Source organism: Tenrec ecaudatus, chromosome 2 (assembly GCF_050624435.1).
Source record: "Tenrec ecaudatus isolate mTenEca1 chromosome 2, mTenEca1.hap1, whole genome shotgun sequence".
Lineage (NCBI taxonomy): Eukaryota > Metazoa > Chordata > Mammalia > Afrosoricida > Tenrecidae > Tenrec > Tenrec ecaudatus.
Window position 1 is genome coordinate 220,858,784 of NC_134531.1, and position 25,455 is coordinate 220,884,238.

A 25,455-nucleotide genomic window follows, 5' to 3' on the forward strand; every position below is an offset into this window, starting at 1 on the left:
TTGTGGGTACTCATATGTGGGTGTATATGTATGTGGGCAGACCCGCCTGGAGACAGATAGAGAAGCGGTGTCTCGGTTCCTAAGACCATCGGAAATATGTGTTTTCCGATGGTCTTAGGGAACCCCTGTGAAAGGGTCACTCGACCCCCAAAGGGGTCGAGACCTACAGGTTGAGAACCACTACCCTAGATGGACGGAAGATTGTCTGAAATATGTACAGTTCCACAGCTACTATGAATTATGTTACATGTTCCCCGGATCATGTCGGATGGTTGGAGGGCCCCCTGTCTTATCTGAGAAGTCACAGAACTGCTTTGATGCACAGGTGAGTACTCCCTAAGGTGCCCAATGTGACAGGGGACCCGATGTGATTGGGACGCTGTAGCCAGCAGCATATTGAAGTCTGATGGGAGCCTGCTTCCCGTCGCTCTCATCTCTGCTGCTGCTGAAGCTGCAGCTGGAACCAGAGGATCCAGGCCAGGCGGTGGCTGCAGCGGGGGCTGAGAGGAAAGCCACGGGAGAGGACCCACGGGAAGCAAGGGAGCAGGACGAGGCGCACACATGGTCCGGCCCATGTTCTGCCCGCTTGTGTGGCAAGAACAGCCCAGGCCCTGGAGCCGCCACCACCCACCAAACAAAGCCCAAGACCTGTACCCAGAGCCATGTCCCCTCTCTCCCCTGCCTGCGTCCCACTGGTGGTGCAGAGCTGCAAGAGGCTTCCGGGGTTTTTCAACCCATTATGGGAGAATAATAAACAAAAGTCGAGCCACTGTCCCTTTTAAAAAACGATCTTATCAGATCACAGACATGTAGGCAGCCAGACCTGGTCTGAACTGAGGGTAAGAGACGCATAGCTGGACTAAATGGCAATTTTATTAATGCACCCCAACTTCCATCGAAGGGAATTCGTTGGAGAGATGTGGTGAGTCATCTCTTAATTTCTCCCTTAGCTAAGTCAGTGAGTCAGCTCGTCAGGCTGAGGTTGGGACCGTTAGGGATGATATCGTCTGCCCCCTGCCCCGAAGGAGCCGAATCTGCTCCCGGCCGACTCTGTGGACTGGCCCTCATGGACAGATGCTCTGGGGTGTGAAGCTGGAGCCTCATTTCACTCGGAGGCGAATGCAGCTCTAACACCTTCCCTGCTGCCTTGTTGTGATGGCAGGTCCCCAATGGGCCCTGGTAGCACAGTGGGTTAAGCATCAGGTTGCCAACGGAAAGGCCAATGGCTTGGAACTCTTCCTGGGAGAAGGGCGAGGCCGGCTGCTTCCGTAATGATTGGCAGCTTCAGAAACTCTATGGGCCAGTGGCCCTCTGTCCTTTAGGTTCATCCTGAGTGTAACCTAACCAGCTCGGCGGCTGTGGCGTTTTGCCGTTCCCAAACTCTGACTCGGAGAATGTGTGAACTATATTTGAGCTGCTTTTTAAGCAAGTAAATCCTCAGGACTGGCTCCATTCAGGGTCTCAGGGAAAACGTATGAGGAACTGAAGTGGCCAAGGATTGCGTCCCATTTGCATCAACAATCAACACCCACGGGTGCAGCAGGCAAACAACACGGGGCACTGGGCGGACCTGCTGCTCAAGACCTCTTTCGAGTGTTCCATCGCAACCACGCCACCTTGATGTCTGAGGGCCGCTGGTGGCAAGCCACGGTCTGTTCAGTCACCTCCTCCACGTGGGGAGACTTGACCATGAGAAAGGAGGGCTGCAGGCTTGCAGCGGCTCTCCACCTTCCTCAGGCCGCGACCCTTCCATACAGCTCAAGTGGTGGTGACCCCCAACCACAGCATTATTTTCATTGCTACTTCATCACTGTCATTTTGCTACCGTTATGAATTGACCGACCCCCCTGTGGAAGGGTAGTTCGACCCCCAAAGGGGTCGCGACCCACAGGTTGAGAACCACTGCTGTAGAGGACCGGACCCCTCTGAATCATGATGTTGTTAACGATGACTGAATGTCCTGTAAGCGGATTGTGTGTCTGGCCACAGGCCAGTCACAGAGGCGGGGTGAGCGTCAGCGTAGGATTTAATAGATCGGGAAGGACGGAGGGATGAAATCTCTGAGACTGCCTCGTCTCTTCTCATGCCATCAGGGTTTGTACGCTCCTTTGGGCTGTCGGGACATTTGATCTCAGAGTCACCGGATGCGCAGACTGCGGCCTGCCTGCCCCTTCCGATACATCTGTCTAAGAGCCCCTCCCTTGCGGCGTGACCTCATATTCTGCAACTGCTTCCATGCGTGTGCTGGTGTGCTTCCGGCTCTTCTCGTGGTCCATGACCCCTTATGCTAAGCTAGAGTTGACAGTACAAGAACACAGGACAAGGTCACTCAGCCTATATGTTCTGGGAGTGCATTCGCAGGGGAGGTGAGTCAGGGCAGTATTAATAATGGAAGGGTTTTAGACTTCTCGAACAACAGAAAAGTCACTGCTAGCAAGTCAATGCCAACTCATAGTGACCCCATGGGACAGGTAGAACTGCCCCTGTGAGCATCCAAGACTATACATTTTATGGGAGCAGAAAGCCCCATCTTTCTCCCAAGGGGAAGCTGGTGGTTTCAAACTTGCTAACCTTTTGGAACCCCCATTCACGATACCACCAGGGCTCCCGAACCTTCTTAGATCATGCAGGATCAGAGTAGAAATCGTGACAGGCCGTCTCTCAGGAGCTTCTCCGACAGCAAGGAACTGAAACCTAAAACGTGATCGGTGAAGCAGGAGACCCCTTCTTTCAGCACCCCAGACTGCCAGACGCACAAACGACTCTGCCTCAGGAGGACTACAGCCAGAATGCTCCTTAGAAACGGGGATGGTGGGACTCCGTCTTGCTTGCTTTGGGCACACGCTCAGCAGAGACCTAGCATCTACAAGCAGCATCTTACCTGGTGAAGCAGAAGGTCGGCACCAACCGGGGAAACCCTCCATGGAGCGGATTGCTGCAATTGTTCCACAATGGGCTCCAACACGCAGAACCCGGCGGTGGTTACTTCTGCTGTCCCTAAGGTTGCTGGGAGCCCAAGCCAATCATGGCCACTAGCAACGTGGACGCATTCCCTACAGAGATGAGTTTAAATATACACACATGAAAGGCATGAGAATGTGTGCAATGAACCGAGTCCGTGTGGACAGCAAGCGAGACAGAGCAGGCTTCTCCTTGGAAATTGGCTTGAGGCAAAAGCTTTGGCGGAAGTGAAAGCAAAACAAGGAAACAGAAAACATCACTCTGTTGGTAGCTCCGTGGTAGAATTCTCACCTGGCATGCGGGAGACCCCAGTTCAAGTCCTGGTCATGCACCTTGGGGGCAGCCGCCACCCCTTGTCCGTCGAGGTCTGGTCAGAGGTTAGCTGTGATGCTGATCAGGTTTCAGCGGAACTTCCAGACGAAGACGAACTAGGAAGAAAGGCCTGAAGACCTACGCCCCAAAGTGAGCTTGGCCAACTGCTATGGCTTACAGCAGTGGTTCTCACCTATGGGTCGTGAACCCTTTGGGGGTCGTACGACCCTTTCTCAGGGGGCGCCAATGACCATCGAAAGACATCATTCAGCACCCCAGACTGAGTGGCAATACACCTATTTCCGATGGTCTTAGGAACGGACACACCACTCCTCCATCCGTCTCCAGGGGGGTCCGCCCACATGCACATACCCACACCTGTGCCCAGCGTGAAGACTTACCCATGCTACACCATGCTTCAAGACATTTCATTGGTTTGTCATTAGAAATAAATATCTCACGATATGTAATCACATATTGTTTTTGTGATGAATCACTCTGCTTTCATGATGTTCAATTTGTAACAGTGAAAACACATACTGCCTATCAGATATTTACAGGATGATTCATAGCAGTAGCAAAATTACAGTGATGAAGTAGCAACGAAAATAAATTTATGGCTGGGGCCACCACAACCCGAGGAAATTCATGAAAGGGTCGCGGTTTTAAGATGGTTGAGAACCACCGGGTTACAGTGTCACCGTGTGAGGCCTTGCCCAGGAGTCAGCAGCAACTCCTGGCATCTCACAACAGCCTGTCCCTTCCTTCCGGTCAAGGGGGCGCCTAGCAGTGACCGAGAACGCAGTCTCCTGCTGACAGCAATGTGTACTACTGCACAAACGATGCGAACACTGAGGTTTGGATGACTGTCAGTGGCGAAGTGCTTTTATGGCCTCTCAACAATGTAACAAGCTCTTGTAGTTCACACTTCAACACTTGGAAACACAAGTTTCTAATCTGTTAAAAAGCTTCCCCAGGGGTGGAGGTGGGTGTGTGGGGGGTGGGTGTTTAGCCCATTTCTTAAAACCATCAAAACAAACAACTTCTGATTAATTTGTAAGAACAACTCATCCGCATCAGAGAACGTGGAAACCTCTTAACTGCCTCTCAATAAAAATAATTTTAAAGTCTTCAAACCCTTTTCATATTTAAAGGGACCTTCATGGCACAGCGGGTTATGTCTTGGGCTGCTAACCATAGGGCAGCAGTTGGCTCGGAGGGAGGAAGAGGAGGCTGCCTGCTCCCGTGCGGTGCCCACCCAGAGGGCGGTTCTGCTCTGTCCTGCGGCTTGCTATGAGTCCGAGTTGACTCAATGACGGCAAGTTCGACTTTCTCAGTTTTGCATTTGGGGTGGATGGGATCAGAAAGGGAGGGTTGCCACTTGCAAGCATGGCATGCAGTGTCTGCAAAGAGACCCACCATGGCTTTCCAAAGGGATGAAGCATGTTTGACCATCTTGCTCCCACGAGAACACTGTGGCCGTGAGGTGCTGGGGGGTGAGCTCTGACTCACGGGACCCAATGCAAACTGGCACGAAATGTTGGCTGGTGGTCATGCCACGCTCACCATCCTCTAATCGAATCCCCGGGACATCTGGGAGAAGGGCTCGCGAGCCCCTGAGAAAGGACGTCAAGGAGGCACTCTCGTTTGTCCTGTGAGCGGTTCTGCCGGCATGCTTCCTGGCCGCCCCGCACAACAGCCATTGTTGGCTGCACTTGGCACGCGAGAAAGTTCTACCCCAGGGAAATGGAGTTGTTTCTGTCTCTGCAGGGGTGAGGAGGCAGAGCTGCAGTCGACGCCCAGGTCCTACTAGCTGCCACGTATGAGCACCCCACAGGCACGGCACTAACTTTCAGAAGTGGACATCTGAGTATCCCCGTGTCCCCTCTACGCTCCTCATGGTTCCATGTCCAAGTCTCCCCTCTCGCCCACAGCATTCTTGCTCTTCGGCTGTAGCTAACTGGACCCAAGCTAGGCCAGTCAGTGTGACACTTCTAGGTATGCGGCCTTTAGTAAGTGACTGAGATTTGGAATCTCTTCCGTGCATGGCTGGACCTGCAACGCAGATGCTCAGAGCTGTGAGGTAGGGAGGCACAACCCATCTGAGGATGATGCTAACAAGGAACACGAACACTGCCCCGCCCAAAACTGGGAGGCCATTCTGTAAAGAGGAAGGAGTGGGGCCGATGCAAATGAGGGACATGGATGATGCAATTGGGCCACAAACATGAGACAAAGCCACTTTGGAAATGGTGTTGATGGTCGCACAGACCCCTGAATGGTACAAGCCATCTGCACTGGGCTGCTGACTGAAAGGTTCGTACGATGGTTGGAATGCGCCCGGCAGTGCTGAGGAAGAAAGGCCTGGTGATCCACTTCTGTAAGATTAGAAGCCAAATTCGTTGCAGTACAGCCAGTTCTGACTGATGGCAACTCAACGGGTGTCAGAGCAAAACTTCGCTCCCTCAGGATTTCAGTGCCTGTGACCTTTCAGAAGCAAACTGCTGGGGATTGCTTCCTAGGCACCCCTGCATGGACTGGAACCTTTGGTGCAATAGCCAAGCAGTCAACAAACGAGACTCCTTCCTTACATTGGTGGCATTGTGAGCTGTCTGGAGAGCAGCTGTACCCTGAAAGGCACGCGTCAGAGTGACTTACTTGAGGGCCACAGGTTTAGGTGTGACTGGATGGTCACCATGCACATTGCGAATGTAATGAATGTCACTGTGGTGTGCGTGTAACAATGGCAACAATGGCAAGTCGTATGATGTATAATGTCACACACACACACACACACACACACACACACACACACACACACACGATGGCTCAAAAGGCTGCCCAGCCTCTGGACAATGCTCCTTCCTGCTTCTGACTTCGTTCCTGGCTTTGGCTTCCACAATATACCCTCATCCTTCATTTAAACCCCTTTCTTTCACCGGGCTCCAGAGGTTTTGGTTGCTGGCCACCAGAAAAATCCCGTCTAGTATAAAAGCCACACAAGGGTCAGCGCCCTTGAACGAGAGCTCAAAGGATTGCAGGCGTCAGGGGGCTTCCTTCACACATTTGCCAAGGCCAAGGAAATGATTTCCATGAATCCCTCCCACTCCCCCACCCCCCACCCCGCTGAAACCAATTTGAATAACTCTGGCTTTCTGAAATAGGAAGCATCAGGAGACTGTCGAAAATAATGGGGCTTCAAAAGTCTACCCGACCCAAACAGCTACCGTCATTTTTAATCGTTTTGCAAGCAGGAACACAGTCGAGGCTTCCAGTTGCCTTCAGGCTGTGGTTTTTACCTTTGGAATGGCTCTCTCTTTGGACAGAGTAAACACCCCGAAACGCAGCTCTTTCCTTTCGACCTTAAGTGTTTAAAATGTCTATAATGGATAGAGTAATAATTTATAAGTTATTAAGGGTTCTTGAGGGAGGGGGAGGGGAAAAAAGGAAAATGAGCTGATTCCAGGAACCCAAGTGGAAGGCGAATTTTAAGAATGATGAGGGCAACGAATGTATAAGGGTGCTTTACTCAATTGATGTATGTATGGATTGTGATGAGTTGTATGAGCCCCAGTAAAATGATTTATTAATAAATAAATAATAAAACACACACACTACAATAAAATGTCTATAATTTCCCAGACTGTGCAGAGAAGCCGCCGGTTCCTTCCCGGAAGCACTCAGAGTGTACACACTGGCCCAGGGTACCCGGCCCCATTCACGTTCCCCCAGTGAAGCGGGAAGCAGCTGAGCACTGCACACAGTGGACTTCCCACCTGGCAAATGAATAGGCGAGTTTACCTCTGCGCAGGCCCGTTCCTGCGACGGGGCTGCAGGAGACAGATGTCAGAGGCAGGTGCGAAGAAGAAGAACCCACAGAGACCTCCGAGGGCCCGTCTCCCCTTATACCCAGTGCTTGTCATGGCAGACAGGGAAGGGAGAAGTCTGCAGGAGAGGGAAATGAACGGGAGGTGGCAGAAATTCGTGCACATGTGCCCCCTGCACCTCCTGAACAGGAGCACCAAGGTCAGCCCCTCGCTGACTCTGGTTTCTTTCTCAAAAGCCCTTCCGGGTACCAGAAGGTCCGGCGGACTCCATGAGAAGGGAAGAGTCTTAGGGAGACGGATGGAGAAGCAGGAAGCAGGGAGTTTTGTTCCTTTGCCACCGACGGAGAAGGAGGGACCCTTAAGGATTCCCAAAAACGCGTGAGGAACTTGGGCACGTCTTGTGATGCCGCAGGAGGAGCCTGGGGTGTAGTGGTTACATGTTGGGTGCTTTCTGCTAGGTCAGAAGCTCAAAACCACCAGCAGCTCCTCTGGAGAACGAGGGGCCTTTCGACCCCTGCGAAGAGTTACAGTCTTGGTGACCCCCAGGGGCAGTTCTGCCCTGTCCTATTGGGTCACTTACTGTGAGGCAGCATCAACTCGCTGGTCGTGAGTTTGGCTTTGGAGTAGGATGCGACAAGGTCTTCGAGGTTTCCTCTTAAGTTCAACCGACGCCCCTCTTAGAAATGTGTGGGCCGATATTCAGGCCGTAGGTTTGGCTCAGCTCCTGCCTGCGCTAAGATTCCCAGGTGGCATTTTGCTCTCCTCCGCGGCAGCGGGCATGGGTTATTGTCGAGCATGTTAGCACAGGTAAACAGAGAAGACGTGGCCACTGGCCTCCCTCCCTGCGACTTACAGGGCCTGGTGAAGGGTCCGTTATGATCACGTTTTCTAAGTGGGAGGACCCTTCCAGCATCTTCTGACGAAATTCGCCACTCCAAATCAGGCAAGGAAATGGACCAGCCAGACGTGGCAGGCCACCATCCTCTTCATGGAGAGCTTTGTCCAGCTGGCGGTGTCCTGCTGATTCCGCTCAACATCTCAAAGCGTGTCCGGTCCTGCACGGCAGGCTGTGCTGGGGAAGGCACCTCACTCCTGCGCCCCAATCTAACTACAAAACAAAACTGCCATCGAATACGTTCCGACTCACAGTGACTCCTTAGGGCCGAGTGGAAAGGCCCCTTAGAGTCTGTCAATCTCCAGGCCGTCCAGGAGCCTCATCCTTTCCCTGCGGAGCCGCTGGTGAGTTTGAAGGCTGACGCTGTAGTTCACAGCCCGACGCTTCCCACCCAGCCACACCAACCTCCTCTCTGAACCGCAAACTCCTCTACTTTTCTGTTCTCAATTGCTCCCCAGTTGCCTCTTCGCCATTGTGCCTCGCCCTCCTTTGCTGGCTTCTCCCCTCCTGGGCGGTTTCAGTTCATGAGACCTGTTTCAGGCTTCCATTCACAACGCAAATGAGAGCAGTGTGGTCACTGAGGTTGCACGCTGTCCCTGAGCTCTGAAAGTCACCCTCTAATCGATTACCCTGCCTGGGGATGGGGCGAGGGAGGGGCAGTGGAGGGGGTGCAAAGGCACGAAGGAAAGCTCGGTTGTGTGTGTATCCTACCCGGACTGCCCGCACCCCACAGCCACGAGAGGGAACGGCTGCGTCTTCCCCACCCAGCCTGAGCGCCACCTGCTCCTCCGCCCCTCCTCCACAGGCCAGCTCTGATGGGTTGCTCCACTTGCAATGCAGGTTTCTGTTGGCCGGTGCTGCTTCTAGCACGCTTTTTCCATCAGGCCCACTCTGCAGGCTGTGAGTGGCTTACTTTAAGCCAGCCAGCGTGTGAGAGCGCATTGTCCTCCGGATGAGGGCGGCAGGGATCCGCCCAGCAACAGGCCCGGCCCGGCTCTGTTTTTCCAAAACGGACGCCTCATCCCCTTTGTGATCCTCGTCAGCGTGTCTGGCTGAGTTCATTGAGAGTTTCCAAATCTGCCGTGTGGTTCGCCCTCTAACCAACCTCTGGTGACCTTTATTAAGTGAACGTTTAAGAATAATAATAACTAGCCTTATGGGACATTGCTGGCTCCACCTGACAATCACCTTGGACAGTGTTCAACTCTGCGATTCTGAGCATCTTCACACAGCGGCGTCAGCATCCCCACAGGCCAATGGTAGGACATTTTCAACACCTCAGAAAGGAGCATCCTGTCTTCTGACAGGCCCTCCTCGCCTCACCCTTGCCCACCAGTCACCTGCTCTCCGTCTCCCTGCATTTGTCCATTCTTGGCAGTTCTCGTGAATGGAATCATGGGACAGGCTGTGGCCTTTGGGGACAGGCTGCTCTCCCAGGGCAACATCTTCAAGATCCCCGCTCGTTGAGGCATGAATCAGCGCGCTAGTCCTTTCAGGGACTTGAGGAATAGTCCATGATAAGGGATACATTTGGGTTGGTGGCCATTTTGGTTGCTTCCCCTGTGCTGGGGGCTAGTTTCGTGTGGATGTGGGCTTTTGTTCCCTAGGATCCGCATGGCTGGGCCGCAGGCTAAGTGGACGTCTACCTTTTTGAGGAACAGCCACGTGATTTTCCACAGCAAAGAAGGCGGGTTTCAGTGGCTCCTCATCCTATGTCACTTTCCATTTTCCTGTGAGTTCCCTCTGTAGCTGTCTTACTTCTCCCCTTGAGGACACAACGAACCCTTAAATCCGTGGTTCTCAACCTTCCTAATGCCGCGGCCCTTTAACACAGTTCAAGTTGTGGTGACCCCTCCCCAACTATAAAATGATTTTCGTTGCTACTTCATCGCTGCAATTTTGCTACTGTATTAATCAGCCAACTCCTGTGAAAGGGTTGTTTGACCCCCACAGGGGTCACAACCCACAGGTTGAGAACTGCTGCCTTAAATGGTCACAACAGCATCTGGGACACCTTACACCCACACCTTACACACGGCAGGTTCTGGAGAAATCCCGGCTGTTAGCAGGTTATCTGTCGGGCCGCTGACGGCAAGGTCAGTGGTTTGAATCCACCAGCTTCTCCAAGGGAGAGAGGCTGCCTGCCCCATCAAGGTTTACTCACGGAGACTAGATATGGGTCGCCATGAGTCAGAATCAGCTTGCTGAGTTGTTGTTGTTGTTTTTCTCCTTAATTGAATACATTGATGTAATCAGACACTCTGACTAGAAGGAAAGACTACTACTTTAAGGGTCAATACACCTCCGATTGACTATCCTTCAAAGAACCTAGCACATAAATGTTATGGAGCATCTCAAACCCGAATCCCCCCTGGCTGCCCTCAAGTGGATTCTGACTCCCAGCAAGGCGGTAGGACAGGGTAGAACTTCTCCGGTGCATTTGCAGGACGGGACGAGCAAGCTTCATCTTTCACCCTCAGAATAGCTGGTGGTTTCCAACAGCCGGCCTTAAGGTTAGTAGTCCGGCACGTACCCACCGCACCAACAGGGCTCCTCATGAAACATCTGCTGGACGTTCGTGAGGTGTGACCTCATTGTCCCGGCGAGGAAACAGATTCAGGCTACTTTTCCAAGGCTACACAACTCACTAAGGACAGAGCTGACCTTCCGACCCAGGCTTTTGACTCCAACCTACTGCCCTTCACAGCGAAGGAACCATTGTGTAGGAGGAAAGCAAGGTACAGGCACAGCTGAGTTCTTCTCTTTGCCTTTTAGGAACCCTGGAGTGAATAGGCTGCTAATCATAAGCTCGGTGGTTCAAACCCACCAGCTACTCCGAGTTGGTTCTGACTCACGTACCTCTGAAGGAACAGTGCCCCGTCCTGCACCATCCTCACAATTGTCCTCATATTTGAACCCGCTATTGCGGTCACTGGGTCAATTCATCTTGTTGAGAGCCTTCCTCGTTTATTGCTGCCCCTCTACTTTACCAAGCATGATGTCCTTCTCCAGGGACCGGTCTCTCCTGATCCAAAATACATGAGACGAAGTCTCACCATCCTTGCCTCTCAGGTGTATTTTGGCTGCACTTCTTCCAAAACAGATGTGCTTGTTCTTTGGGCAATCCGTGGCACTTTCGGTATTCTTTGCCAACTCAAATGCACTGAGTTTCGTTTGGTCTTCCTGATGCAATGTTCCACTCTCACATGCAGATGAGGCTACTGAAAATACCACGGCTTGACTCACTGCACCTTAGTCCTCAAAGTAGCATCCTTCCTTTTCAACACTTTAAAGAGGTCTCATGCAGCAGAATCATTCCATGCAATGCAGTGTGGGTTCTCTTGATTTCACGAGCAATTGATTATGGCCAAAATCCTTGACAGCTTCACTCTTTTCTCCATTTATCACGATGGTCTAGTTGTGAGGATTATGATTTTCCTTAAATTGAGTTGTAATCCATACTGAAAGTCACAATCCTTGATGTTCATTAACAAGGCTTGAAGTCCTCCTCACCTTCAGCAAGCACTTTTGTGTCGCAGGTTAATAAGCCACCCTCCACTCTTGATGCCACATACTTTTTCATATAATCCAGCTTCTCTGATGATTTGCTCAGTATAGTGATGGAGTAAGTATGGTAAGAGGATACCACCCTGAGGCACACCTTTCCTGATTTTAAACCATGCAGAATTACCTTGTTCTGTGCACAGTACAAGTTCTTCAGGAGCATAGTTTGTTAAGATCCACAAGGCTAACGGGTTCACATAGTCAATGAAACAAACTAAAAAATCTTTCTGGTATTCTCTGTTTTCAGTCAAGACCTATGTAACATCAGCAATGATAGCCCTTATTCCATCCTCTTCTGAATCTTCTCTGTACTCCTGCAACTGTTCTTGATCTTCAGCAACATTTTACTTGCAGATGGCATGCGATAGTTTATTGTACCAGCCTGATTGCTAAACGCAAGTAGGATTAATTGAAGGGCGGAGAGATAAATGGCTCGGTGAGCTTCGCCTTGCTTGTCTCTCTCTCTCTCTAGCAATCTGGTTTTGTCTCTCTAGAGAACCCTAACCCATGACATCAATGTTATTGTTCCATAATTTGAGCATTCTGTTGGGTCATCCTTTTTTGGAATGGGTACAAATATGGATGGATCCCTTCCAGTCAGTTGGCCAAGCAGCTGTCTTCCAAATTTCCTGGCATAGATGAGTGAGTGCTTCCAGTGCTTTATCAGCTGGTTGAAACATTTCAATTGTTATTTGATAAACTGCTGGAGCCTTGTTTTTGGCTAATGCTTTCAGTGTATCTTGAACTTTTTACGTCAGTACCATTGGTTCTTGCTTTGCTCATATGCTATCTATTGAAATGATGGAATGTCTACCAGTTATTTTTGGTACCATGACTGTATATTCTTTCCATCTTCTTTGGATGCTTCCAGCATCATTCAATATTTTGCCCATAGAATCTTTCAAGATTGCAACTCAAAGTTTGAAATTTTTTTTAGTTCTTTCCGTTAAAGATATGCTGAGTGGGGTCTTCCCTTTTGGATTTCAAGTCTAGGGCTTTGCACTTTTTATTATAATATTTTATTCTTCTGGAGCTGCCTTTGACATTTCCCATTCAGCTCTTTGACTTCATCCTGTCTTTCATTTGTCCTAGCTACTCTATGGGTAAGGGCAAGTCTCAGAGTCTCTTTTGACATTGACTTTAATGTCTTTTTATGTCTTCTAAATGTCTTTTATGTCTTTAAAAAAACACTTTAATGGTCTTTTGCTTTCCTCATGAATAAAAATGATGGTTTGATGTAATCCCACAGCTCATCAAGTCTTCTCTCATTAGTGTTCCATGTTGCAAATCTGTTCTTGGGATAGGCTGGAAAATCTGGGTGGTGTATAATCAAAGTCATATTTTGGTTCTTGTAGATTTGTTTCAGTTTTCTTTAGTTTCAACCAGAACTTACACATGAGCAATTGATTATCTGTTCCACAGTCAGTCCTTGGCCTGCTTTTAGCTGCAACAATGAGCTTCTCCATCATCTCTTCTTTCAGACCTGGTCAATTTGATTTGTGTATTTTATCTGGCAAAGTCCACGTTTACATATTTGCCTTTCAAGTTCTCAAAAACTTTCTATCGCCAAGACCATATTTTCCAATTACTGTTCCTTCCTCTTTGTTTCCAACATTTTTTATCTAATTGCCAATACTTATCCATGCGTCTTGATAACATGTTTGATCAATTTCTGACTGAAGACAATGGCAGAACTCCTCATTTTCTTTGCTAGCTTCAGTAGTTGGTGCATACATTTGAATAACAGTTGTATTAATTGAATTTCCTTGTATGTAGATGGATATGTTCCTCTCACAGACAGCACTCTACTTTAAGACATAGCTTGAGAAGTCTTTTTTTATGGTGAATTCAATGCCATTCCTTTGATTAGGTAATTCTTGGCATAGTAAACCACATGACTTTCTGATTCAAAATAGCGAATGCCAGTCCATGTCAGCCTAGAATGATCCCATGTGTTCTGTTTATTTTTGAATGACTTCAATAAAGATTTACAGACTCACGATCCCTAAGGAGCAGTTCTACTCTATCTTCTAGGGTCACTTTGAGTCACAATTAACTTGATGGCAATGGATTTGGTTTTGGCTTTCCTTTTGTAAACTCCCTAAGGCAAGCTTCAATTTTTAAAATAGTTTTATTGTCATATACTTTACATATTATCTAAGACGTGGTGGACTAGAGAAACAGATCCAGGATACTCATATATGTTTAAGAGAGAGCTTTATATCACAGAGCAATTGTATATTGAGAAAACATCTCAGCCCTGTCCAGATCAAGTCCATAAGTCTGATATTAACCAAATGTCCGATGCTAGTCCATAAATTTCTCTTCAGATTCACACAACACATGAGATGATGCTGAATGTAGGAAGACTACAGGCCGGTGGGTGGGAGTCCTGTGGATCCAGTGGTGGTGGAAGCATCTCCAGGGCTCTGGCTGCCATCAGCATGGCTCCATGTGACTTGTCAACAGGAAGGTGAAGAAAAGAGTGTGTCCTGCCTCCAGGGAGGTAGAGAGGAAGTTAACAGAATCCTCATGAGAAGGCCACACCCATAAGGAGGCATCAGGCTGCGACCTGATTGACAGGCTAGACTCCACCCCTAGACTCATTGATGAAGTTGACATTAAATTATATGACTACCACATGTATCATACAATTTAATCATGCAATCACATGAAGAGGAGCTGTGCAATCATCGCCACCATCAATCTCAGAACATGTTCTCATATTCATTGTTGAAAGCTCCCTATTTCCCCCACCCTCCCCTGCTGTGTATCCAGTCACCATCCCTGTAGATCTAGACTATCTTAGATTTCATATACAGAACATCACAAAACAAAATACAAGCATATAAAATTATACAAAGAAAACAAACAACAACAACAAAATTTAACAATCACGACTAGATAATACCTAGAAAAGCTTCCAGGAAATATTAAAAACTGAAATAACTTTAAAGTGGGTCAAAAGGGAAGTCATATTTTAACCTAACACATGCCACAATCAACTTCACAGTGCTCTGTGCCGGAGAGCAAGGCTATTCATTATCCCTGGACTGTACTCAGAGGGGGTTCACTGGAGACTTAACCCATGCGGGAACCCTGCTTCCATGGTTATCCGTTGCCTTCTGCAAACCAGGTAAGGGCCAATTTCTTATCTAATGCAATTCCCTATTGTACATAGTTGTTGTTACACCCCAATTCCACTGTCATTGAGTTAATTCTGACTCATAGCAATGCTTATAGGACAGAGTAGGGCTGTTCTTTAGGGCTTCTGAGACTAAATCTTTATGAGAACAAGACAGCCTCAACTTTCTCCTTCAGGGTGGCTGGTGGGTTTGAACCACCTACCTTGGGGTTGTTGTTAGATGCTATCAAGTTGACTTCAGTTCATAGCAAACCCATGTGGAAATGTAAAACAGTATCAGAGGGTTTTCTAGTCTGTAATATCCACTGGAACCCATCAATCAATAAGTTAGCAGCCCAGCGCTTACCCATTGAGCCACCAAGCTTGGTGACAAAACCACCTCAGTGGGTGAATTAGAATTCTGACCCCTAAGTAGGTCAGGGTAGAGCTGCCCTTTATGGTTCTGTGGGTTGTGAATCTTCACAGACAGAAGCTGACTGTCTCATTATTTCTCACTCAGAATAGCCCATGGTGGGTTCGAACCACAGACCTTCCTGTCACACCGAGTGCTTTAACATGACACCAGCAGAGCTCCGAGAGCACACGTCATTAACTCAACCAAAGCCACTGCCATTGAGTTCATTCCTGCTGACCGTGATCTCCCACTCAAAGCCTAGTGGTTTCTCCCATCTGCTGACCTTGTGGCTAGTATCCCAGCGGGGAACTCTCTACGCCTCCTGGACTCCTTACAGCTCCTATTGGCCTACTATCTAATACAGGGCTTCCAAGACCTTAAGTCTTTACAGGAGCAGACACGCTCCTCTTTCTCCCTTGGGGCAACTGGTGGGTTTGAACCTTGGGCTTTCTGGTCACCTATCCAATGCTTAACTCGCAGCACCACCAAGGCTCTTTAAGCATACAGACTGATAACACAAAGTTATTTCTAACTATTTAAATTTTGAAGGGATGTAGAGATGAATATATTAAAATATAAAAGTATGATATTGTATCATCTTCTAGCTCAATCCTTATTTTCAACTGTACTCCAGTAACATTACAGTCTTGGAAACTCACAGGGGTAGCTATAGGGAGCTCTGAGCCAGCATACCCATTAGATAATAGGGCAGTGAGTTTGTTTTTTGGTTTGGGTGATAAGGAGCCATGGTGGTGGTGGTGGTGGTGGGTGGAGGTGGAGGTGTTGGTGGAGGTGTTGGGGGTGGAGTTGTTGATGGCGGAGGTGGTGGTGGAGGAGGAGATGGAGGTGGAGGTGGTAGTGGAGGTGGAAGTGGAGGTGGAGGTGGAGGTGGAGGTGGAGGTGGAGGTGGAGGTGGAGGTGGAGGTGGTGGTGGAGGTGGAGGTGGAGGTGGAGGTGGAGGTGGAGGTGGAGGTGGAAGTGGAAGTGGAAGTGGTGGTGGAGGTGGAGGTGGTAAAGCAGGCTGGCAAAGGAAAGGTGTGTGATTCCAACCCACCAGCGCTCCGTGATCTGGTGAAGATGTCCAGCCTTGGAAACCTACAGAGGCAGTTGTACTCTCCTATAAGGTCGCCACGAGTCGGAATCAACTCAATGGCCATGAGTTTGTCTTTTGGTTTAAGAGGGAGCTTCAGAAAGTTCGTGGGAGAGTGGAGTTTTAACATAAAGGAAAAATTTTTATAACTTTTTCAAGCTCTCTCCTTTGGTAAGCCTCTAACGGTTGGAGTCTACCCATTTGGTAATGGCCGTACATGGCACAATAGCAAGTGACTCGATGTCACTTAAATTCCCCAAAGATAGTCCTTGTCGCGTAAGCCGTGACCGCCCAGGAACCCCAGGAGCACGGCCTCCTCCGCTATCGCAGGGCACACGGAACCCTGCTTGGCACCCATCAGCAGGCACCTGCTGTCCAAAAAGGGGCCGGGCAGGAGACCTTTGCCCTTACCCAACATGGCCGCCCTTGAGGCGTCAGGGTTAAAGATCACGTGACGAGAGTGCTGCGCCTTCATTGGCCTTCCCTCCTGGAAGGGAGCGCTCCCCCCGCCCAGCGGGTGCCTGCCTTAAAGGGGCCGCCAGCCTCCGGCCGAGGCTCCGCCTTCGGGGCTGGGCGAGCCGGGAGCCGGTGCCCCGCCCGCGCGGAGAGGCGGCGGGCGGGGCGGGCGCTCGGAGGCCGCGTCTCCGGGAGTCGTGGGCAACGGCCCCGGCTGCGGCGCGTGCACGAGGGGCTTCAACCCGGAGCCCGCAGCCGCGGTGCGGACGCGCGAACGCGAGGACCCGGCGGGGCGCTCGGCGCGCGCGGGCGTTGGCATGGAGGGCGCTGTGGCCGGGCCCCGACTCGGGGCGGTGGCCGAGGCGGCGGGGGCGCGAGCGCGGCCCGGGGTGACGCTGCGGCCCTTCGAGCCGTTGTCCGGGGCGGCCGAGGCCAACGAGGACCGCGGCGACTGGAGCTTTATCGACTGTGAGATGGAGGAGGTGGACCTGCAGGACCTGCCCAGCGCCACCATCGCCTGCCACCTGGACCCTCGCGTGTTCGCGGACGGCCTGTACCGGGTGAGGCCGGGCGGGGGGACACTTGTTGCCCGGGCGGGCTGCGTCTCCGGCCCTAGACCCCCGGGGTCGGGGGCGGGTCTGGAGGCGCCATCTGCGCGCTGGGCAGCCGTTGGGGTTCGTTTTCCTTGGGCGCCTCCCGGAGCTGCCCCTCCCCCGGTGTCTAAAGGATGCCCCGGGAATGAATTAGCCCCCCAGCGTCCTCGGGTGCACCGACCCGGGGGCCTTGACCGCCGCCCAATGTTTTAGTCTTCGGGGAGGGTCTCCTCATTCATGGGGACAAGGAAACAGGCGTTGAGAGCTGACGTGACTCGCGGCTCATAAGTAGGATGGCCCTGTCTGCGCTCCTGGAAGAGAAGCCGATGTTTGGGTGCGGAGCCCTGGCTGCTCATTATCCCGTGGCTGGCCAGTTTGGGGCGTCTGGTGTCTGGAGGGGAAGGGGGCCCATTTTCAAGGCCTTTAGGATATTGAGTGACGGAATCTAGACCCACAGTGATGTCCCACTCTGGAGAACACTGGGTCCCTTGTGAGATGATTATCTCCCCCAAATCCATACAGCGTCGGGGCAGGTGTGAGTAATGACTGGCAGGTAAGGAGAAGGAATTGAGCTCAAATCTGCACCTACTGTGCAGAATGGATTCCGGACACTGGAGGCAGGGCAAACGAAGCCAGTCTTTCTGAGCTGCCCCATCAAGAGAGCAACTGTCAGAAAAATCCAAGGGGGAAAAACAGTGCTCTCAGGGCTTGACCCCCGAGTCTGGACTGTCAATGAACTGTCGTCGAAGGTGGCTGCCAGGAGGTATTGCGATTGGTGTATGTTAGTCCCATGTATCTATAATTTATTTATATGCCCATGTCCTTTCAGAAGGATGTCCAATGGCGGCATACGTAAGAGAGCATCCACTCGTGCTTTCTAGAGCCACACATGAAAAGAGCACAAGGTCTTACTCTTCATACACTAAAGCCTTTTCTTCACATACTGGGCCGGGCCTCCCCAGCAGGTCAAGGCTCTCTCGTAGGAATCCTGACCTCTCCATCTACTGGACTAAGGTCAGGTCTTGTAAGAATGGACTTGTTTGCTTGGGTGACTGTTGCATTATGTCAAACAAACAAACAAACAAACTCCAAACTGACTGCCATCAAGTCAGTTTTTTACTCTTAGGGGACCCATGGACAGAAAGAACTGCCCCTGTGGGTTCCTGAGCAGTAAATCTTTATGAACTTTAGAAGCCTCATCTTTGTTCTGTGGACTGGCTGGTGGGTTTGGACTGCTGACCTTGAGATTAGCAACCCAATCTGTCCCCTACTCTGCCCCCAGGGATCCTAGCAATGCCCCCAAACCAAACTCACTACCATGGAGTTGATGGTGACCAACACTGTAGGGCAGGGTAGAACTGCCCCTGTGGGTTTCTGAGACTAACTCTTTATGGAAGTAGAAAGCTCAGTCTTTCTCCCACGGAGCAGCTGGTGGTTTCGAACTGCTGACCTTGTAGAATGCAGTCCAGTGTGTAACCACTATACTGCGAGGGCTCCTTAGTGCCTGATTCTTCCCAGTGAGTGTTGGGGACACACCTGAAATTGTTATGTACGAACATCTGCCCACTTTGCCAGTTATTCGTTTGACACATGTTTATTGAGACTGTCCTCTGAGCTGGGCACTGTTTTCGACACTGAGGGGTCCATAAAAGGAAACAAAAGCCAAACCATCCTACTGCTGTCAGGTGGACTCGGACTCACGGTGACCCTGTTGGACAGCGTGGACTACTGCGTCGTAGGGTATTGGCGCCTACAATCTGTACAAGAGCAGGCGGCCTCGTCGTATTTGAACCAACGAGCTTGCAGCCCAGCAGGACCCCTCTCTGAGGGAACAGCAGTGCAGAAAATACCACGTCCGCCTACGGTCGTTCCTGCGGGGGCGAGAGGCAATACACGCATGTCAAATAGGTCAGGAGGTGAAGCTGCCCGTGAAGAAAAGGAAGACGAATAAGGAGGAAGGCATGAAGGCGAGGAGAAGGATGACCACTTTACATAAGATTCTCAGGGCAGGTCTTATTAATCAGGTGATACTTTGAGCAGAAACTGGGTGAGCCTTCACTCATCCGCTGTATTGAATGCTTACTCTGTTCCAGGGGACGTGGTATTCCATGATAGAATTCTCATCTTCCACACAGGAGACCAGGGTTCAATTCCCCGTCGGTGAACCTAATCTGCAGCTGTGACTCACCTGTCAGTGGAGCTATGCTGCATGCTGCTATGATATTGAACTAGCTTCCGCTGAGCTTCCAGACAGACTAGCAAGAAAGGCCTGCTGGTCTACTTCTAACAATCAGCCCCCGAAAACCCTGTGGATCCTAGTGGTCCGATCTGCAGCGGGTCCTGGATGCGGCCCAGGGCAGGGCAGCATTTCCTCAACAGCCATGTTCCAGACACTGTCCAAACCCAGGAGGTTCGGTGGTGAAGGTGATCAGCTTCCTGCTTTCTATTTTGAAGGAGGTTTGAATGAAAAACAGCACAACCCACCGTGACTGAGTCATTTCCAGCTCGAACAGCCCTAGTTAGGGTTCCCGAGGCTTTGTAAAGGTTTGCAGGAACAGACAACTTCATGGTTCTCCCCAGGAGCAACTGATGGGTTTGAACCGCTGACCTTTGGGTTAGCTGTCCACGAGCACTACCAGTGCTCCTTTGAGGTTTGAATGAAGAGCTGGTGCCTGGGTCAGGAGTGAGGGGATCAATAAGGGCTGTCAGGGCACACGGGACTGACTGTCCCATTCCTCCGGTCTCATTGACAGAGCCCACCTGGCAGTCTTTCAGGGTCCAGAGATGGGTGGAAGTGTAGAGAGTGGCTGCGCTAGGCCGGGTTGACTAGAGAAACAAATCCAGTGACACTCATACATGTGTAAGAAAGAGCTTTGTATCCAGAAGAAATTGCATGTCTAGGAAACATCCCAGCCCAGTCTCGATCAAGTCCATAAGTTCGATGTTAGTCCTTAAGTCCCTCTTCAGACTCACGCAGCCCCCTGCGATGATGCAGATTGCAGTGTGGATGTGATGGCTGCGGCCACATCACAGGGCTCAGGTAGCCTTAAAGGTGAGCCTCACTTATCTCCTGTAGAGCAGCTGGTGGTTTTGAACTACTGACCTTATAACCTTAGCAGCCCACCATGTATCTGGGGGCAGTGGTGTTAGGAATGGAGAAATGAAACCTCACACTCTCTTTGTTGAGAGGGTCAGGCATTTCCGAAAGGAGGGAGGCAGAAGCCTACCTTCATGTGCTAGCAGCCCAGGTGTAGCACCCTGTGAGATGTAAAACACAGTAGGCGAGGACACATGCTTGTAGCGCTCTGGCCGCCTTGTTCGGTGAGCAGAGTTCTTTGGCTGCACGGACCCCCCTTTAACAGAGCTGGGGTTTGTCTGGTACTCAGGGTGCCCGTGTGTGTGTGTGTGTGTGTGTGTGTGTGTGTGTGTAACCGTGCTCTGTCGGAGTTTCAGTGGCTGGTGTTTGCAGGTACATCCCCAGGCTTTTTTTCCCAGGCTTTTCTTCTGAGGGTAGACTCAAACCCCCCGCCTTCGGGTTGGCAGCTTGTGTACGCGCACGATTCCACAGGTCACTGGGAGTCTTCCAGGAGACGGTTTCTTATGTAGTTACAACAGCCCCTCTCGGTGGGAAGACATGGCTTCGTGTGGTTCTGAACTAGCGGCCGTGTGATTTTACAAGTCTCTCTTCCTTGGGCGGCATCATGAAAATGCGAGTCTACTTTAAGGTTGTTGCCCCAAGCCAGACATTAGCTGCGGTTCTGACACAAGCCCCAGCACCATCTTATCTTCTTAACCCTGGCTGGCTGGTCACCCGGGTGAAGTCGAAGCGCTGCGTCAACCTCTCTGCGTAGGGTCATGTCATCCTCTAACCTTGTTGTGGTTGCTGGGTGCTGTCCAGTCAGTGAGGACTCATAGCGCCCTCGGTACCACCACCCTCACGGTCCTCCCCAGGCCGGAGCCCAGTGCTGCAGCCAGGGCCCATCCATCTCGTCGAGGGTCTTCGTCTTGTTTCTTCCACTTTAGCAAGCACAGTGTCCTTCTCCAGGTTCTGCTGCTTTCTTAGCCTTGCAGCAAAGAAAGCAAGAGAGCAAAACCCTTCGGGCACTTGGGCGTTTCTAGCTGAAGGCATTCAGTGACCATAGCAGTTTGGTCCCACCTGCGAGAGGTTTGCTTTTGCTAGTGGATCACCACCATCATTATGGTAAATAACTCATAATGAAGACATAATGTTCATTCAGTGTTTACCTAGCAAATACATTTGCATCATCAATAGCCTGTAGGGATATTATTAGGGAGAGTCTCACGCCCATTGCAAACAAACGCGCCTGTAATTACATGTGCTTTAGATGGTTGGTGTGTTAGTCCAGGTAGACTAAAGAAGCCATTCCAGAGACACTCATATATGTGTAAGAGAGAACTTTATATCAAAGAGCAATTGTATATTAAGAAAACATCCCAGCCCTGTCCAGATCAAGTCCATAAGTCTGATATTACCCCATATGTCCACACTAGTCCATCAATTCCTCTTTAGCCTCACACAGTATACAATGATACCAAATACAGGAAGATCACAGGCTAGTGGGTGGAAAGTCTTGTGGATCCAGTGGTGGTGGAAGCATCTCACTACTAGTGTGGGTCTCCACATGGCTCCTCCAGCTCCAGGGCTCTGGCTCCATCAGTGTAGCTACATGTGGCTTCTCAACAGGAAGACGAAGCAGACAGAGTCTCCGTCTCCAGGGAGGAATACAGGAGTTCCTGGAATCCTCATGAGAAGGCCATGCCCACATGGAGGCCTCATTGGCTATGGCCTGATTGACAGGGTAGATCCCACCCCTTCACAAGTTGACAGGAGATTCTGTAACTGCCACAGTTGGCAATGGTTAGGTGGTTCCTTAGACTAAGGATGTATTCAGTCGTCACTAAGCTACCTAGGCATTTAAGAGTTCCTAACTGATGTTCTGTTGGGTTCCATTCAGGAACTGCAGTTCCATACAGTAACAGAAACACATCCTTGCCTTTTCTGTTGTCTGGGTGTTTGTTTGGTTGATGAAACTTTACCTGAAAACCCTCAGACAGTGCGCTTCAGAAGTGCATTTATGCCTTCTTAATGAAGGAACTCACTTTTCTTTGGAAAAAAGAAAAAGAAAAAAACTTGCTTAACACATTGCCGATGGATCCCAAATTTACTTGAGTTTCATGTGCCATCTGTTACGGACAGATCACGAGATAACTCGTGATTTCTACACGCTGTCTGCAGATGCGGTCTGCTTGTATATATTTTAATGACTTCGTCTATTTAGGTGTTTAAATCAGTTAAACTATCAAACTCGATGGTCTTCATGTTCTTTTTGTTTATGTAGCATTTTAATGCATTTTGTTTAAATCAAATAGTTACAATTTGTTTGAATTGTTTGGCAAGGAGTTGTGCACTTAACACGGCCAAACCTCAGTGAAATGTACAACATCACCTACATCGCTCAGGTGGTCTCCCTTTACACAAAAAGACGCGAAGAAATTCTTAGCCCCAATTCTTCTAATTTTTCAAAGAAATATGGATTATGTTGATTATTTTTACAAGAAGTTTATAATTTCATGAAGATGATAGTTCATAAAAGTAATAGTGTTCCGCATACATTGCAAAATATTGTTTCATAGTGTGAGACAGCGTTTTATATTCAAAAACTGAAAGTTATAAGTAAATATGGTAAAAAATTGATGAGATGTAAACCCATTTATGGTTTAATGCAAAAAAAAATACCTAACAGCTGAAAAAATACATGGCCACTTGGGTAAGTTGGTAAAAAAAATATCTGGTCTTAAATGTGTTAAGATTTGTTATACTTAATGGATAGAGGTATAAGCATAGGTGTGTACATGTGTAAACACATTAATCCACAAAAATAGAGGTATTGGCCTATGTACATATATTTGTACAGCAATCCACTGAGGTAGGGGACAGACTTCAGGTCTCTGTTTATACCCTCCCTCAATCCAAGAACACTTTGTTCTAACAATTCGACATTCTGAGATGCTTACCCCCAACACAATCACTGAAGACAAAACAGGTGCATAAGCAAATGTGAAGAAGGTGGATGGTGCCTGGCTATTAAAAGATGTACGGTCTTAAAGGCTTGAAGTTAAACAAGCAGCCATTCAGCAGAGAAGCAGCAAGTCCACATGGAAGAAGCACACCAGCCTGTGCTATCATGAGGAGTCACCGGGACCGGGTAACAGGTATCAGAAGACACACAACAAACAAACAAAAACATATTGTTGAGAATGAGGGGGGCTGGAGCAGAGACCCAAAATCCTTCTGTAGACAGTGGAACAATCTCCCCACAGAGGGCCACAGGGAGGGGATGAGTCACCAGGGTGCAGTAAAGCATTGATGAAACACACTCTATTCCTCTGGTTCCTTGAGGCTTCCTCACCCCCACTACCATGACTGTAGTCCTCAATTCAGACTAGACTGGAGCATGTACACAGGTATAGATAAGACATGGGGGCTCATGACATGTGGAATCCAGGAACAGGAGTGGGAATAGTGATACCAGAAAGGTAAGGGGAAGCTGGGGAGAGGAAGGGTGAAAGGGGGAACCAATCGCAATGATTGACCATAACCATGCACCCCTCTCGTGGGGGAAGAACAACAGAAAACATGGAGGAAGGGAGACAGCGGCTGGTGTGAGAGATGAAAATAATTTATAATCAAGGGGTTATGGAGGCGAGGGGAGTAGAAAAACAAGAGGAGCTGATACCAAGGACTCAATACAAAGTAAATGTCTAGAAAAGAATGAAGGCAACTGTGTTGGACAGGGTTCTCGAGAGAGACAAACCAGATTGCTAGTAATTATATATAAATATATTTATAAAGATAGATATAGAATTCAAGAAATGAACCGTTAAATTATATACAGATAGATAATACAAGAAATAAACAGTTAAATTATAAAGCAGTGAGACACTAGCAGTCCTTTAAGGCTTGAGAGCTGCCAGTTGCCAGTCCCCTTCTGTAGAGAGAGCTGGGCTTTATATACCCAGGCAGCAAACAGCAAGGCAGGTCACCAACTGTCGGTCCCCAGCTCCAGAGACGAACATTCCAATCATGTGGGCTTAAAGGGACCTCAACTTACAGCGACACAGTCCACAGGCTAGGCATCCCACAGGTAGTGTACCCCTTTAAACTGAGGCACAGAACAAGCAAGGCGAGGCTCACGAAGCCATTTATCCCTCTGCCCTTCGATTAATCCTACTTGTGTTTATCAGCCAGGCTTGCACCATAAACTATCGCAGCAACATATGAGCAAACGTGCCTGAAGTAGTTGATGTATGGATTGTAACAGGTTGTAAAAGCCCCCAATAAAATGATCTTTTAATAAATAAAAAACTCAAAAAAAAAGATTTCTTATACTTCTATGAACACCCAGAGGGGCTGGGTGTCAGCAGGTGGACAGCTCCCAGAGGACTAGTTGGTAGCCAAGAGAGAGGACCATTGTCCTGCTAGAAGGGGGTTGGCCTCACCTGAGGCCTTCATACACTGGTGAGAAGAGCATCGTCCTGGGAGCCTGGCTTCCACTTCTGGGCTGGAAACTTGTCTAGGCCTTGATTTCCTGGGAGCCTAAACTGAGGGTCTGGCTCTTGGTGGTCTGGGAGCTCCCTTCTCTTTGCGTGTGGTTTGGCCTCGTTCCCTGAAGGCAGGGCAGCCCGTGCCTTTGAACCTAGAGTGAGCATGTTGCCTTAACCTGAGTGCCACCCTCTATAGCTGCGCTCACACACTGCTCGCTACGTGCTCTCCTCCGAAATGTCAGAGCATTGGACTAGTCCCTTAAAATTGGGAGTGTCGGGGCTGTGTACATAGATCAACTCGTGAGGTTGTGTGTGCTTTGCCGTGACTGTGCTGGGGAATGTGTGAGAGTAGAACTGTGCTCCGCAGGGTCTAAGTGGCTGGGTTTATGGAAGTAGATCTCCAGGCCTGTCTTCTGGGTGGCCTTGAATCACCAGCCTCTTAGTATGCTAACCATTTGCAGTACCCAGCGCAGGGCCGTCCAGTCTGGGACAGCATGTTGCAAAATCTGAGAGTTAGCGTCTTGGAAACCCACAGGGGCAGTTCTGCTCTGTCCGACAGGGTTCACTATGAGTCAGGATTGACTCTTAGGCAGTGAATTGTTTGGGGGTTTTTTGAGCAGCATAGTAGCAGTTGTGTTAGATACATTACAGG

General features: G+C 49.7%; 1 protein-coding gene across 1 annotated transcript in view; it reads left to right on the forward strand.

Moving 5' to 3' along the window:
• Positions 1-16,849: 16,849 nt before the first annotated feature.
• Positions 16,850-25,455, forward strand: part of RCAN1 (regulator of calcineurin 1) — a 95,031-nt gene continuing 86,425 nt past the window's right edge. Inside the window, exon 1 of the mRNA XM_075542328.1 lies at positions 16,850-17,204. Coding sequence (XP_075398443.1) covers positions 16,962-17,204 — 243 coding nt within the window. The 5' untranslated portion in view covers positions 16,850-16,961. The remainder of the gene's footprint in view (positions 17,205-25,455) is intronic.